Source organism: Pristiophorus japonicus, chromosome 11, assembly GCF_044704955.1.
Source record: "Pristiophorus japonicus isolate sPriJap1 chromosome 11, sPriJap1.hap1, whole genome shotgun sequence".
In the NCBI taxonomy this organism is placed as follows: domain Eukaryota; kingdom Metazoa; phylum Chordata; class Chondrichthyes; family Pristiophoridae; genus Pristiophorus; species Pristiophorus japonicus.
In genome coordinates, this window is record NC_091987.1 from 125,015,264 (window position 1) to 125,029,395 (window position 14,132).

The 14,132-nt window shown below is 45.9% G+C and overlaps 1 protein-coding gene and 1 non-coding gene across 2 annotated transcripts in view; one reads left to right on the plus strand and one right to left on the minus strand.

Annotated features, from left to right (window-relative positions):
• The window catches only part of LOC139276261 (H(+)/Cl(-) exchange transporter 4), a 126,358-nt gene that overhangs the window by 28,125 nt on the left and 84,101 nt on the right, over positions 1-14,132 (minus strand). Inside the window, exon 4 of the mRNA XM_070893992.1 lies at positions 6,830-6,929. Coding sequence (XP_070750093.1) covers positions 6,830-6,929 — 100 coding nt within the window. The remainder of the gene's footprint in view (positions 1-6,829; positions 6,930-14,132) is intronic.
• LOC139276585 (U2 spliceosomal RNA) lies at positions 10,701-10,897 on the plus strand. The gene has a single exon (XR_011595951.1). It is a non-coding gene; the product is annotated as a U2 spliceosomal RNA (small nuclear RNA).

Below are 14,132 nucleotides of genomic sequence, written 5' to 3' on the forward strand. Positions count from 1 at the left end.
ATACCTGCCTTCCGTTGGACAAACAACGGCTTCGGGACCGAGGGGGGGAAGTGAGATGTTATGTATCGATGTGTGTATCGTCCTGCGTCCTGGGGGGGAAGTGAAATGTTATGTATTGATGAGTGTATCGTCCTGGGACCTTAAATGTATAATAAGCACAATGGTACACCACAGAGGGCGCTGTGGTGGGAGACCTGAAAGTACCTGCAAAAGGCAATATAAAAAGCTGACCACCACACCTGAGAGTCACTCTGGAGCTGTTCAATAAAGGACGAAGGTCACAGCAGTTAGATTAACACCAGACCGTGTGAAGTCAGTGATTCGTGTGCTGCATACACCACAAGAGTGATTGCCCTTGACATCAAGACAGCATTTGACCGAGTGTGGCATCAAGGAGCCCTAGTAAAACTGAAGTCAATGGGAATCAGGGGGGAAACTCTCCACTGGCTGGAGTCATACCTAGCAACAAGGAAGATGGTTGTGGTTGTCGGAGATCAATCATCTCAGCCCCAGGACATCGCTGCAGGAGTTCCTCAGGGCAGTGTCCTAGGCCCAACCATCTTCAGCTGCTTCATCAATGACCTACTCTCCATCATAGGGTCAGAAGTGGGGATGTTCACTGATGATTGCACAGTGTTCAGTTCCATTCGCAACTCCTCAGATAATGAAGCAGTCCATGCCTGCATGCAGCAAGACCTGGTCGACATTCAGGCTTGGACTGATAAGTGGCAAGTAACATTTGCACCACACAAGTGCCAGGCAATGACCATCTCCAACAAGCGAGAGTCTAACCACCTTCCCTGGATATTCAACGGCATTACCATCGTTGAATCCCCCACCATCAACATCCTGGGGGTTACCATTGACCAGAAACTTAATTGGACCAGCCACATAAATACTGTACCAACAAGAGCAGATCACAGGCTGGGTATTCTGATGCGAGTGTCTCACCTCCTGACTCCCCAAAGCCTTTCCACCATTTACAAGGCACAAGTCAGGAGTGTGATGGAATATTCTCCACTTGCCTGGATGAGAGCAGCTAACAACAGTCAGGAAGCTCGATACTATCCAGGACAAAGGATCTCGCTTGATTGGCACCCCATCCACCACCTTAAATATTCACTCCCTCCACCACCGGTGCACTGTGGCTGTAGTGTGTACCTTCTACAAAGTGCACTGCAGCAACTCACCAAGGCTTCTTCGACAGCACCATGCAAACCCACGACCTTTACCGCCTAGAAGGACAAGGGCAGCAGGGGCATGGGAACACCAGCGCCTCCAAATTCCCCTCCAAGTCACACAACATCCCGACTTGGAAATATATCACCGTTCCTTCATCGTCGCTGGGTCAAAATCCTGGAACTCCCTAACTAACAGCACTGTGGGAGTACCTTCACCATGCAGACTGCAGCAATTCAAAAAGGCGACTCACCACCACCTTCTCAAGGGCAATTGGGGATGGGCAATAAATGCCGGCCTTGCCAGCAACGCCCACGTTTCTGAGAATGAATTTTTCAAAAATACACTCGGGACAGTAATGAAAATGAGTATCACACAAACAAAAGAACCTTTAGGTACTTTTATTCATTAAAAAAGTGGTGTGAAATACAAATAATCAAAGATTGCCTTCCACCAAAATTCTCTGGATTAATGTCGCTGGAGCATGCATTCGGGCTACGGGAAATGCATAAAAAATTTGTTTTCAAATGATTTGGACATAAACCGAAGAAAAATTATACTGACACTTTCTGTTAATAGTAATTCAGGGAGCAATGTAAACTGCCAGGAAAACATAGGAGACTTGCTTCAGCAGAATGGGGAAATGGGCGGCAGATGGAGTTCAAAGCAGACAAGTACCGCATTTTGGGGAAAAAGCATAAATGAAAAGAAGCAGACCTTAAACAGTAAGGGCTAAAAACTTGTTTGCTTAGTGCCACCTATTAGTGCCAGAGAGGGGCGCTAACGTGCCACTAAGCGCTTGCTGCCGGAGTGCCATGCTGTTAATGCCTGCCGCGAACTTCATTGATGGTTTAGCGGTGGCGCTATCAGTTAGCGCTGCGCACTCCCACTTGATGACATCATGAGTGTGCAATGCCACGTTCGAGCCGCGATCCCGAACTTCACTCCTTTTGCCTGAAGTAGCACCTGGCGCCGTCACCGACAGGGAGAGCAGGCGTTCCGTGGAAGTTCCCGGGGCGATATTATAAAGCAGGAGCAGGTGGGTGTTCAATGTAAAGTCTTTTAACATGGCTGTGATTCTGTGAGGTCTGACATACTGCTGCCGATGTTGCCAATGCTCCCTTCAAATTCCTCTCATTTTTCGGGTGGTCCAGCACCTCCCCTTTAGATGCTAGGATGCTGGTTTCCTAGCGACGCCTTCATTATCCGACAGCCCCGTAGTGCCCTAAGAGCAGTGTGGAATGTTTCCCTTAGTGCTCCACTCCCGTCTTGAGGTGCTAATAGTGAATATCCCGGTTGGAGGCGGTAAACATCGCCCGGTGCTAAAAGTAGCAATCAGGCGGTGTCACCGCCTCAAACCGGGCTATATCGAATTTATAGCCCTGATACTCTCAACTGTTGGAGCACCCTGAGGGGATGATATGGGTGCTGTATAAATGCAGGTTTATTCTTTCTTTCTTACTTACAATGTTAAGAGGAATGAGAGGTTATAATGCTGAAGGCTCAAAAATATGGGCCTTCTTTCCACTCGATCAAAGAGGTTTAAAAGGGAATCTAGTCGAAGTTTTCAAAATTATGTAAGGTTTTGAGATGTTAAACAATGAACGATCGTTTTTCCAATGGTTGGCAAATCAAAAGGCCACAAACAGGATTTTCACTGGAAGAGTGACGGCGAAACTGAAGAAATTTGTCCATACAGAGGGTTACAAGAGCATGGACCGCTTTTAACAAAACCGCTGATAAACCAGAGACTATGGGCTCTATTTTCGCCACGATTGTGTGCCGTTTTTTGGCGTCCAAATTGTTTTTTGGCGTGACCACTCACTTTCCAACTTTTGCCAACATTTGGACGCCGGCGCTGACCATGTGCGGCGGTTTGAAATGTTTTGGCGCAGACACGAGGCAAAACGGGATCGGGCGCCGTTTTTGTGGACTTAGTCAATTTTGGCCGCCCACGGTTTTTTTTCAGCGTGGTGCACACTGTCCAAAAGCCCCACAAACAAAAATGTACATTAACTTAAGGAATCGGTGCGGCGCACAAGAGGACAGGAGCGAGGCAATACGAATACACAATAAAATACCTTTTTGTCCATAGGGAACTCTTTTTTGGAGCAAGGGAAGAAGATTTCCAGGCTGAAAGGACTGCTCCCCCAAGCTGGACCCGCTGCAATCCCAGGCCGAATGGCTCCCCCGCTCAGTCCCGTTCCCTCTGAGAGTTGAAGTTCGGAAGAGGGAGGGCCATTTGGCTGGGGATTGCAGCGGGTCCAGCTGGGTGGGGTGGCGGGGAAAGAGAGGTCCTTCGGGGGTCCGGGATTGCAGCGGGTCCAGCGGATTTCACTTTTTAAATGCTGGATTGTATGGTATAGAAATGAGCAGGTTATCATTTTGGGGTACAGAATACAGCAGTGACCAACTGCTTGTGATGTCTTGGTAAAGTTGTCTTACGATCGCTAATCCCTCAGTGTGAATGTCATTTTGAATCAGACAGCAGCGGGCTTCAGTGCCTCTGGTTGTCCTGGCAACTTCAGCTTTTTGCGCATGCTCAGAGGCAGACTTGAAGCTCCGCCCCCCAGATTAACTTCCGAGAGCACTGCGTCAAATTCAAATAATTCTTTGGCGAAAGTCCCGATTTTTTTTTCCGGTTCAAACGGGCACAAATAAATCGGTCGTACATCCTCCTGGGCACCAAAAATCGGCAAAGAGGAAAATAGAGCCCTACAACACATTATTTAAAAGAAAATTGGCTAAGTATTAGAAAAGAAAGAATGTAAAATAATAGAGGAAGGGCAGCAAAATGGAATTAGATAGCTCCAGTTGAGAGCTAGCACAGACACGATGGGCCGAATTGCCTTGATCTGTGCTGTAACTTCTATAATTCAATGACATGTTAACACCCGAGGGTAATTATTCCAAGTCTCCCAGCCACCGCAAGGGTCAAATTTTGGGTCATCTGTTTCACCCCAGGTATCTCCAGCTGCACTCACACATATCGCCTGATATATACATACAAGCACAAAAAGAATTGAAAAGCTAGATTGGTGGACTAGCCGAGGGAAAGTCCATTTTACAGCTCTGCTGTTAATCAAACGTAGATTGTGCTGGCTGCTCTGAGCTATAAAAGCACAGTGAATGAAACATACGAACCAGACAAAAATGACAGGCAGGAAAAGCATCAAACAAGAAATAAGGGATGTGTGCAATAAAGGTACAGCAGTTATCTTGGGCAACTTTAATTTACATATAGATTGGGCTAACCAAACTGGTAGCAAAGCGGTGGAGGAGGATTTCCTAAACTGTATTAGGAACCAATCAGAGGGCTGGCCATCCTAGATTGGGTGATGTGGAATGAGAAAGGACTAATTAGCAATCTTGTTGTGCGAGGCCCCTTGGGGAAGAGTGACCATAATATGGTAGAATTCTTTATTAAGATGGAGAGTGACACAGTTAATTCAGAAACTAAGGTCCTGAACTTAAGGAAAGGTAACTTCGACAGCATGAGGTGTGAATTGGCTAAAATAGACTGGCAAAGGATACTTAAAGGGTTGACGGTGGATAGGCAATAGCGAACATTTATAGATAACATGGATGGACTTCAACAAGTGTACATCCCTGTCTGGAGTAAAAACAAAACAGGGAAGGTGGCTCAACCGTGGCTAACAAGGGAAATTAAGGATAGTATTAGATCCAAGGAAGAGGCATATAAATTGGCCAGAAAAAGCAGCAAACGTGAGGGCTGGGAGAAATTTAGAATTCAGCAGAGGACAAAGGTTTTAATTAGGAGGAGAGAAATAGAGTATGAGAGGAAGCTTGCCGGGAACATAAAAACCGACTGCAACAGCTTCTATAGATATGTGAAGAGAAAAAGATTAGTGAAGACAAACGTAGGTCTTTTGCAGTCGGACTCAGGTGAAATTATAATGGGGAACAAAGAAATGGCAGACCAATTGAACAAATGATTTGGTTCTGTCTTCACAAAGGAAGACACAAATAACCTTCCGGAGGTACTAGGGGACCGAGGGTCTAGTGAGAAGGAGGAACTGAAGGATATCTTTATTAGGCGGGAAATTGTATTGGGGAAATTGATGGGATTGAATAAATCCCCGGAGCCTGATTGTCTGCATCCCAGAGTACTTAGGGAAGTGGCCCTAGAAATAGTGGATGCATTAGTGATCATTTTCCAACAGTCTATCGACTCTGGAGCAGTTCCTATGGATTGGAGGGTAGCTAATGTAACACCACTTTTTTAAAAAGGAGGGAGAGAGAAAACAGGTAATTATAGCCTGACATCAGTAGTGGGGAAAATGTTGGAATCAATTATTAAGGATGAAATAGCAGCGCATTTGAAAAGCAGTGACAGGATTGGTTGGCAGACAGGAAGCAGAGAGTCGGGATAAACGGGTCCTTTTCGGAATGGCAGGCAGTGACTAGTGGGGTGCCGCAGGAATCAGTACTGGGACCCCAGCTCTTTACAATATATATTAATGATTTGGATGAAGGAATTGAGTGTAATATCTCCAAGTTTGCAGATGACACTAAACTGGGTGGTGGTGTGAGCTGCGAGGAGGATGCTAAAAGGCTGCAGGGTGATTTGGACAGGTTAGGTGAGTGGGCAAATGCATGGCAGATGCAGTATAATGTGGATAAATGTGAGGTTATCCACTTTGGTGGCAAAAACACAAAGGCAGAATATTATCTGAATGGTGGCAGATTAGGAAAAGGGGAGGTGCAACGAGACCTGAGTATCATGGTTCATCAGTCATTGAAAGTTGGCATGCAGGTACAGCAGGCGGTGAAGAAGGCAAATGGCATGTTGGCCTTCATAGCTAGGGGATTTGAGTATAGGAGCAGGGAGGTCTTACTGCAGTTGTACAGGGCCTTGGTGAGGCCCCACCTGGAATATTGTGTTCAGTTTTGGTCACCTAATCTGAGGAAGGACGTTCTTGCTATTGAGGGAGTGCAGCGAAAGTTCACCAGACTGAATCCCGGGATGGCTGGACTGACATATGAGGAGAGACTGGATCAACTGGGCCTTTATACACTGGAGTTTAGAAGGATGAGCAGGGATCTCATAGAAACATATAAGATTCTGACGGGACAGGACAGGTTAGATGCAGGAAGAATGTTCCTGATGTTGGGGAAGTCCAGAACCAGGGGACACAGTCTTAGGATAAGGGGTAGACCATTTAGGACTGAGATGAGGAGAAACTTCTTCACGCAGAGAGTTGATAACCTGTGGAATTCCCTGCCGCAGAGAGTTGTTGATGCCAGTTCATTGGATATATTCAAGAGGGTGTTAGATATAGCCCTTATGACTAAAGGGATCAAGGGGTACTGAGGTGAATGATCAGTCATGATCTTATTGAATGGCGGTGCAGGCTCGAAGGGCCGAATGGCCTACTCCTGCACCAATTTTCTATGTTTCTATGACCTGCTGGTCCTTCAAGCCCGTCCCACGCTCGTGATGGCTAGAGTTTCATGACTGGACACTTCCCCACCCATGTAATCGCCTGAGAGAGGCAAAAGAAAAAACCCAAGGCCAACAAGGGAAAAGCTACACTGGCAACTTCCTCTCCGACCCCCTCCGACAACCGCAACCAATCCAGGAGATCACACGGAGCATGTAAACAACAATATACTTGTGATATCATACCTGCCAGAAGTCCAATGAGCAACATCACCACCCATCCTGACCATGCATCCAACAAGCCTTTGATCCGTTCCCATAGCGACTCTTTACTTCTGCTTGTGATCTGAAAATAAAGGCAGATTGATTATAGAATATGTTCTAATTGTTCTGATCATAGCCACCATACTTTTACTGCAAATTGCACTGTGTTAATATGCTGCACTTTGCTGAGTAATAAAGCTTATGGGCAGTAGTCTCTATTCATGATAAGGTAAACAAGCTATAAACAGCATTTGGAAAGCATAGGTGTCAGCTGTGGCTCAGTGGGCAGCGCCCCCACCTGTGAGCCTGAAGGTCATGGGTTCAGGCCCCTCTCCAGAGATTGGAGCACATAATCTGGACTGACACTCCAGTGCAGTACTGAGCTCTGCTGCATTGTTGCAGGTGCCCTTTTTTGGATAAAATGTTAAAACTCTCAGGTGCACATAAAAGATTTATGGGACTATTCGAAATAGAGCATGAGAGTTTTCCCTGGTATCCTGGTCAATATTTATCCCTCAAGCAATATCACTAAAACAAATTAACCGCTGATTTCTCTCATTGCTGTTTGTGGGATCTTGTGTGCAAATTGGTTGCCATGTTTCCTACGTTACAACAGTGACTCCACTTCAAAAATACAGTAATACAATAATGGGGTGTCCTGAGGTTGTCAAAGGTGCTATTAGAAATCCAATTCATTCATTTCTTTCTTAACTTTTCCTTCTTTTCATAAGTAGATTATACAAGGGTTTGCCAGTTCTGAATCGACACTGAGGTTAGCCCAAACTCAACTGAAAGCAACGCAGTCACTCTAGAATGCAAAACCTCCTCCCCACTGCGACACACCTAGAGCAGTCCTAGCAAGGAGACCTAGCACGGCAGTTCTGTACTGAGTAAGATGTCCAATATTGTTTTTAAATACTGGGTTAACGTTGGTAGGTTAACCAGTCCCTGTCCACATCTGATCCCACATGATGTAGAGGTACTTAGGACCATCAGTACTCCCCCAGACTCTTCTTTCCTATTGAAAATTCTTCGCAATGTTGTCATGATCGCAATCTTCAGCTGAGCATAGTGCCAGTGACATCAAATAATGTGACCAGGGGTAATTAGGGTTTTTATAGTCGTGGAACACTCCCGAGAATTAGTGGGTTTTCATCCATTTAAAACACCAGCTTTGCTTCTACAGTATACCCACGAGAAACAATGGATGTTTGTTCGTGGAATCACCGTGGGGAATAGTGCATTAATATTCATAGTACAATTACGAGATATAATGAATTCACATTAATGGTATGCTCATGGTGCCTAGTGAATTTACATTAATAGCAGACTCCTTGAAGAACAGCAAATTTTTATTCACAGCACATCCATGGGGATAAATCTTTCTGGAGTAGAGAATTTATATTCACAGTCCCTACAGGAGACCAGGTGAATATATATATTGATAATATAAAATCCTTCAGGAATAGACAATTTAAATTGTCAGGGTGTCCATAAAGAATTTAGTCGATTTAGATTTTCAGAATGATCCTGGGAGAGGAAAAGTTGCTTCCCAATTGATAGCTTTAAGTTTATCAAATGGCCAAGGGGAATGTCCTTATATTCACGGAGCCCTGATAGTCATAGTGCGATTGAAAGATTGCACAGAAAATATTAATTTTGTACCAATTACTTTTGATTTGTTTAACTTAACGCAGAAATGAAAATAAAAGACTTGTCATGTTAGTTAGCAAATCAAAGTGCTACTTCGAAAATAAATTTCACAACAAAACACCATCCGTGACGGTAGAGGGTAGCTTTAACCGAACCTGTCCGGCAGGTTTACATCCCCCAGGATTAGTCCCCACCGTCCCCAGGATTACATCCCCCAGTTTACACCCCCTCCAACCCCTCTCTCTCCCCCCACCCCCCCCCCTAGTTTACACGCCCTCCCCCTCCGAGGTTTACATCCCCCCCCCCAGGTTTACTTTGTCACAGGTGCTATATAAATGCAAGGTTGTTGTATGCCGAGCCTTACAGATTTACTGACATTCTACAAATATTGCCTGTCAGCTACATTTGTAGGTGTACATTTGCAGCTTTTAACTTTTGAGCTGATATAAAATGGCTTATATATAATACTGTATGTCCCACAGAGGGTTGTGGAGATCTGGAATTCGCTGCCTGGAAGAGTGGCGGATGCAGAAACCCTCACCACTTTTAAGAGATGGTTGGATGGGCACGTAAAGTGCAGTAACCTGCAGGGTTACGGATTTAAAGCTGGTAATTGGGATTAGACTGGATGACCTTTTGATGGATGGAGAAGATATAATGGTAAGTACTGCAGGGAATCGAATACGGCCAGGGTGATCTCCTGGGCTAGTTTCGATTGCCTGGCTGGGTCGGAGAGGAATTTTCCCAGATTTTTTTCTCCCTAAATTGGCCTGGGTTTTTAATCTGGTTTTTGCCTCTCCCAGGAGATCACATGGCTCTGGTTGGGGTGGAGTGTAGAATGTTTCAGTGTAAGGAGTGTTGCAGTTGTGTGGGGCGGACTGGTTGGGCTTGGTGCTCTTTGCCTTTCCACCATTGTTCATTATTCATAGTTTTCTAGGTAACCTTCAGGGCTGCTGACCGAGGGCCGTGCGGCTCTTTGTCGGCCGGCGTGGACACGATGGGCCGAAATGGCCTCCTTCTGCGCTGTAAATTTCTATGTTTCTAAGTTCACATGACCACTTAATTTGATCTTTGATCATGTAGTTGTGTTTTATGAAATTAGTGCATGAAGGGATTAAGCGTTGGGTCTTAAACGGGAATCCTCTTGACTATAGATAATCCTGGGTATTGTACATCAGTATATCAGTAAAGTAAATAAAAGGGAAAGCAAGCTAGGTAGAAATATATAGAGTGGGTGATTTGAAGAGAAGAAAACAAAAGTTGCATTTATATAGCGCCTTTCGCAACCTTAGGCTGTCCCAAAGTGCTTTATAGCTAATTGAATACTTTATTTTTTAAGAAGTGTTGTCACTGTTGTAATGTAGGAAATGCGGCAGCCAATTTGCACACAGCAAGGTTCCACAAAAAGCAATGTGATAATGATCATATAATCTCTTTTAGTGAGGTTGGTTGAGGGATAAATGTTGGTCAGGACACCAGCACAGTGCTGTGGGATAATTTATGTCCATCTGAGAGGGCAGACGGGGTCTCAGTTTAACGTCTCATCTGAAAGACGGCACCTCCGACAGTGCACTCCCTCAGTACTGCACTGGAGTGTCAGCCTGGATTTTGTGCTCAAGTCCTTGGAATGGGATTTGAATTTACAACCTTCTGACTCCGAGGCGAGAGTGCTACCTGCTGAGTCATGGCTGAAACCCACGGATAAACAAAATAAGTATGATCCTTCACACACTGGTCACATTTTGGACTGGCCAGGACATAGCAACCCTATTTATGGTAGTAAATTAAGTCATCTTTATTGGAATAGCTTTAAAAGAGATGATTGAAACAAGTCACTTTGTATAAATGCTGAATAGCTCCTAATCCTTGCGAACTTCCTATCTTTAGCATGGTTTTGTAAAGCAAGGGTTATCCAAGCTGCTGCTCTCATGTGCGTATAGAAACGTCCCATGGAGCCTCAAGCCCACATGTTAATGTTTCCCTTAAGCTTACATACATCTCGAGTTGCTGTCACTATCAGACTTGTTTTTATTTTGGATTCACTCACCAATGAGATAACAGCACTAAAAACAGTCCTTTTCCAAACCTCCTGGCCCACAAAATTCAAACAGGACAAATATGAAGATACAAAGAATAATTTGCCTGGGCTTTGTGCGTGGCCATCAGTTGGGCACACCCTGCCATAAAGTATGTGTGAAAGACCTACTCTCGGCCTTTTGGCTAAGATCATGCGTAACTGACCTGACAGGGGAGTAACCATGACCCCAACGTGGCTCTCCCTGGATCAGGAAGGTGGTTCTCCTATGCTTTTTGGAAATAGGAGGTGGGTGGGGTGGCTTGACCCATCCACCTCCACGGAGGTGTGTGGGGTTGCTGACCCATCCACCTCCATGGCACGAACCTGGAATTGCAGTACTTCCAGGAACGGTGCTTGGGCTCTAGGCCTTTTGGCTAAGAGCATTAGCGCAGGGTGATCCTTGATGTGTGCAAGGTGACCTCTGGCATTTGTGATCTGACAAAGAATTGGAAAGATTGGCTACGAAAAATTTAATAAAAAAATAAATAAAAAAAATGTGTGAAAGACCTACATTTAGCATTGTAATTGCCTCAGCATATTTCTGCTTCATTTGAATCTGAGAATGGTTGGACTATATCAAATCCAATTAAAGATACTGTACAAATACTTCACCTCATTTATTTAAAGCTGAGTTAGCCTAGGAAGAGGGTCTAGTATTACAAACGTCCAACTACTTCCAAAACTTTGATCCCTGTACAATCCTAGCAAATCCTTTCAGAGGATTTAGAAGGCGGCAGCCAGCATCTCTTAAAGGGGATGGGGCCTCTCAGGCAGTAGGGACGCTTGTGAACACAGTAATGGCTGCAAGACCTGTAGATCTGGTCCCTAGTGTTGTGTATGGAAAAAGAGTCAGCGTGAACACTGTTGAACACTGTGAGCTCAAAGTAAAGTGTGACCTTAGTCTTTTATTGCAGGTCTCCAGAGTGCCTCTCCAACCTGTGAAGCCTCCTTAAATACCTGTGCTCCCAAGGGATTATGGGATCCCTTGGGACTCCAAGGGTTGATCCCTCTGGTGGCTGTACAGAGTATATACAAGTCTACATATATAACAACACTCCCCCCAAAGTCAATAGTGTAACTATTTACAATGTGAGTCGATCTGGGGCCCTTCTTGCCCTGGTTGATCGCCTCGGTGTGAAAGATGGCATTGTTGAATCATTTGTTGGGGCCTCGTTAGGCTGCTGTGCAGCTGGCCTTGCTGGGCTGCCTGGTGTGTTGGGCCCTGCAGGGCTGCTGTGGATGATGGGTTCTGATTCGTGGTCAACCGTGGTGTCGGTTGCCACTGGTGTGTATGTTCGGGGATCAAAAAAGGTAGGGTCCAAGGTGGGTTGCTCAGGATAGTCCATGAATCTGAGTTTGATTTGCTCCAAGTGTTTCCGGTGAATGAGTCCATTTGAAAGTTTGACCCGAAACACCCTGCTCCCCTCTTTGGCCACGACAATGCCGGGAAGCCACTTGGGACTTTGTCCATAATTTAATACAAATACAGGATCATTGATTTCAATCTCGTTATCATGGTATGCACTTTGTTGAAGCCGCCTGCTCTCTACCTGATCATGTAGATCAGGGTGTACTAATGAGAGCTAGCAGGTGGGATCCCAGTGAGTGAGTGGGGTCTCGTGCGGTAGCTAAGCAGGACTCGGGATAGGTGAGACTGCAGTGAGCTTTCAGTTACCCTCTTTAAGCCTTGCTTAATGGTTTGCACTGCTCTCTCTGCCTGATCATTGGATGCTAGTTTAAACGGGGCAGATGTGACATGGTTGATCCCGTTACGGGTCATGATTTCTCTGAACTCAGCACTGGTAAAACATGGCCCGTTGTCGCTCACCAGGACATCGGGTAAGCCGTGAGTGGCAAATATGGCCTGCAGGCTATCAGTAGTGGCAGCGGACATGCTAGCCGACATTATCTCACATTCAATCCATTTGAAGTACGTGTCTGGAGGACCAAGACCATAAACTTAGCGGCGCCTCCCTGGGTACATTGCTTAACTGCGAGCATGTACTACATCTGTGAACGCAGGAATCTAAGTCCACATCAATATCGGGCCACCACACGTGGGATCTGGCTATCGCTTTCATCATTACAATGACTGGGTGGGTACTGTGGAGGTCATTGATGAAGGTGTCTCTGCCCTTCTTGGGGACCACTACTCGGTTGCCCCACAGAAGGCAGTCTGCCTGTATAGACATTTCATCTTTGCACCACTGGAACGGTTTTATCTCTTCCTGCATTTCAACTGGGACACTGGACCAGCTCCTGTGAAGCACACAGCTTTTGACTAGAGATAATAAGGGGTCCTGGCTTGTCCAGGTTTTGATCTGCCGGGCAGTGATGGGTGATTGCTCACTCTCAAATGCTTCCATAACCATGGCTAGATATGCAGGCTGTACCATTTCCACCCCCATGGTGGGCAATGGCAGCCTACTGAGATCATCGGCGCAGTTTTCTGTGCCTGACCTGTGGCGGATGGCGTAGTTGTAGGCGGACAACGTGAGCGCCCATCTCTGGATGCGGGCCGATGCGTTGGTATTTATCCCTTTACTCTCGGAAAACAGAGATATAAGTGGCTGGTCAGTTTCCAATTTGAATTTTAGCCCATAGGCACATGCTAACGCTTCTTTTTAAATCATGCTGTAGGCTCTCTCAGTCTTAGACAGACTCGTGGATGCATAAGCAACCAGTTGCAGTTTCCCTAAATCATTAGCTTGTTGCAATACACACCCGATGTCATATAACGGCGCATCACATGCTAGTACCAAACGCATGGATCATACAACACAAGCAATTTGTTTCAGCATAACAATTTTCTCGCTTTTACAAAGGCATTTTCTTAGCTTTTGCCCCAAACCCATTCGCCCCCTTTTCGTAGTAAGACATGCAGTGATTCTAGCAGTGTGCTGAAACCCGGTAAGAAGTTACCAAAGTAGTTCAGGAGTCCCAGAAACGACCGCAGCTCCGTCACGTTCTGTGGCCTCGGTGCGTTCTCAATGGTCTCCGTCTTCACGTTGGTGGGCCTAATGCCGTCCGCCGCAATCCTCCTTCCCAAGAACTCCAATTCAGGCACCAGGAAAACGCACTTCGAGCGTTTTAACCTCAGCCCCATGCGGTTGAGTCGACTAAGAACCTCCTCCAGGTTCTGCAGGTGCTCGACTGTGTTCCGACCTGTGACCAAGATGTCTTCCTGGAAGACCACGGTTTTCAGGACATACTTCAATAAACTTTCCATGTTTCTCTAGAATATCGCCGCCGCTGATCGGATTCTAAGCGGGCATCTGTTATAAACAAAGAGACCTTTGTGCGTGTTGATACAGGTGAGGGCCTTCGATGATTCCTCCAGTTCCTGCGTCATGTAGGCTGAAGTCAGATCCAGCTTCGTGAACGTCTTTCCTTCCGTCAGCGTTGCAAAGAGGTTGTTGGCTTTTGGTAGTGGGTATTGGTCCTGCAGGGAGAAACGATTGATAGTTACTTTGTAATCGCCACAGATTCTGACGGTGCCGTCTCCCTTGAGGACTGGGACAATAGGACTGGCCCACTCGCTGAACTCGATCGGTG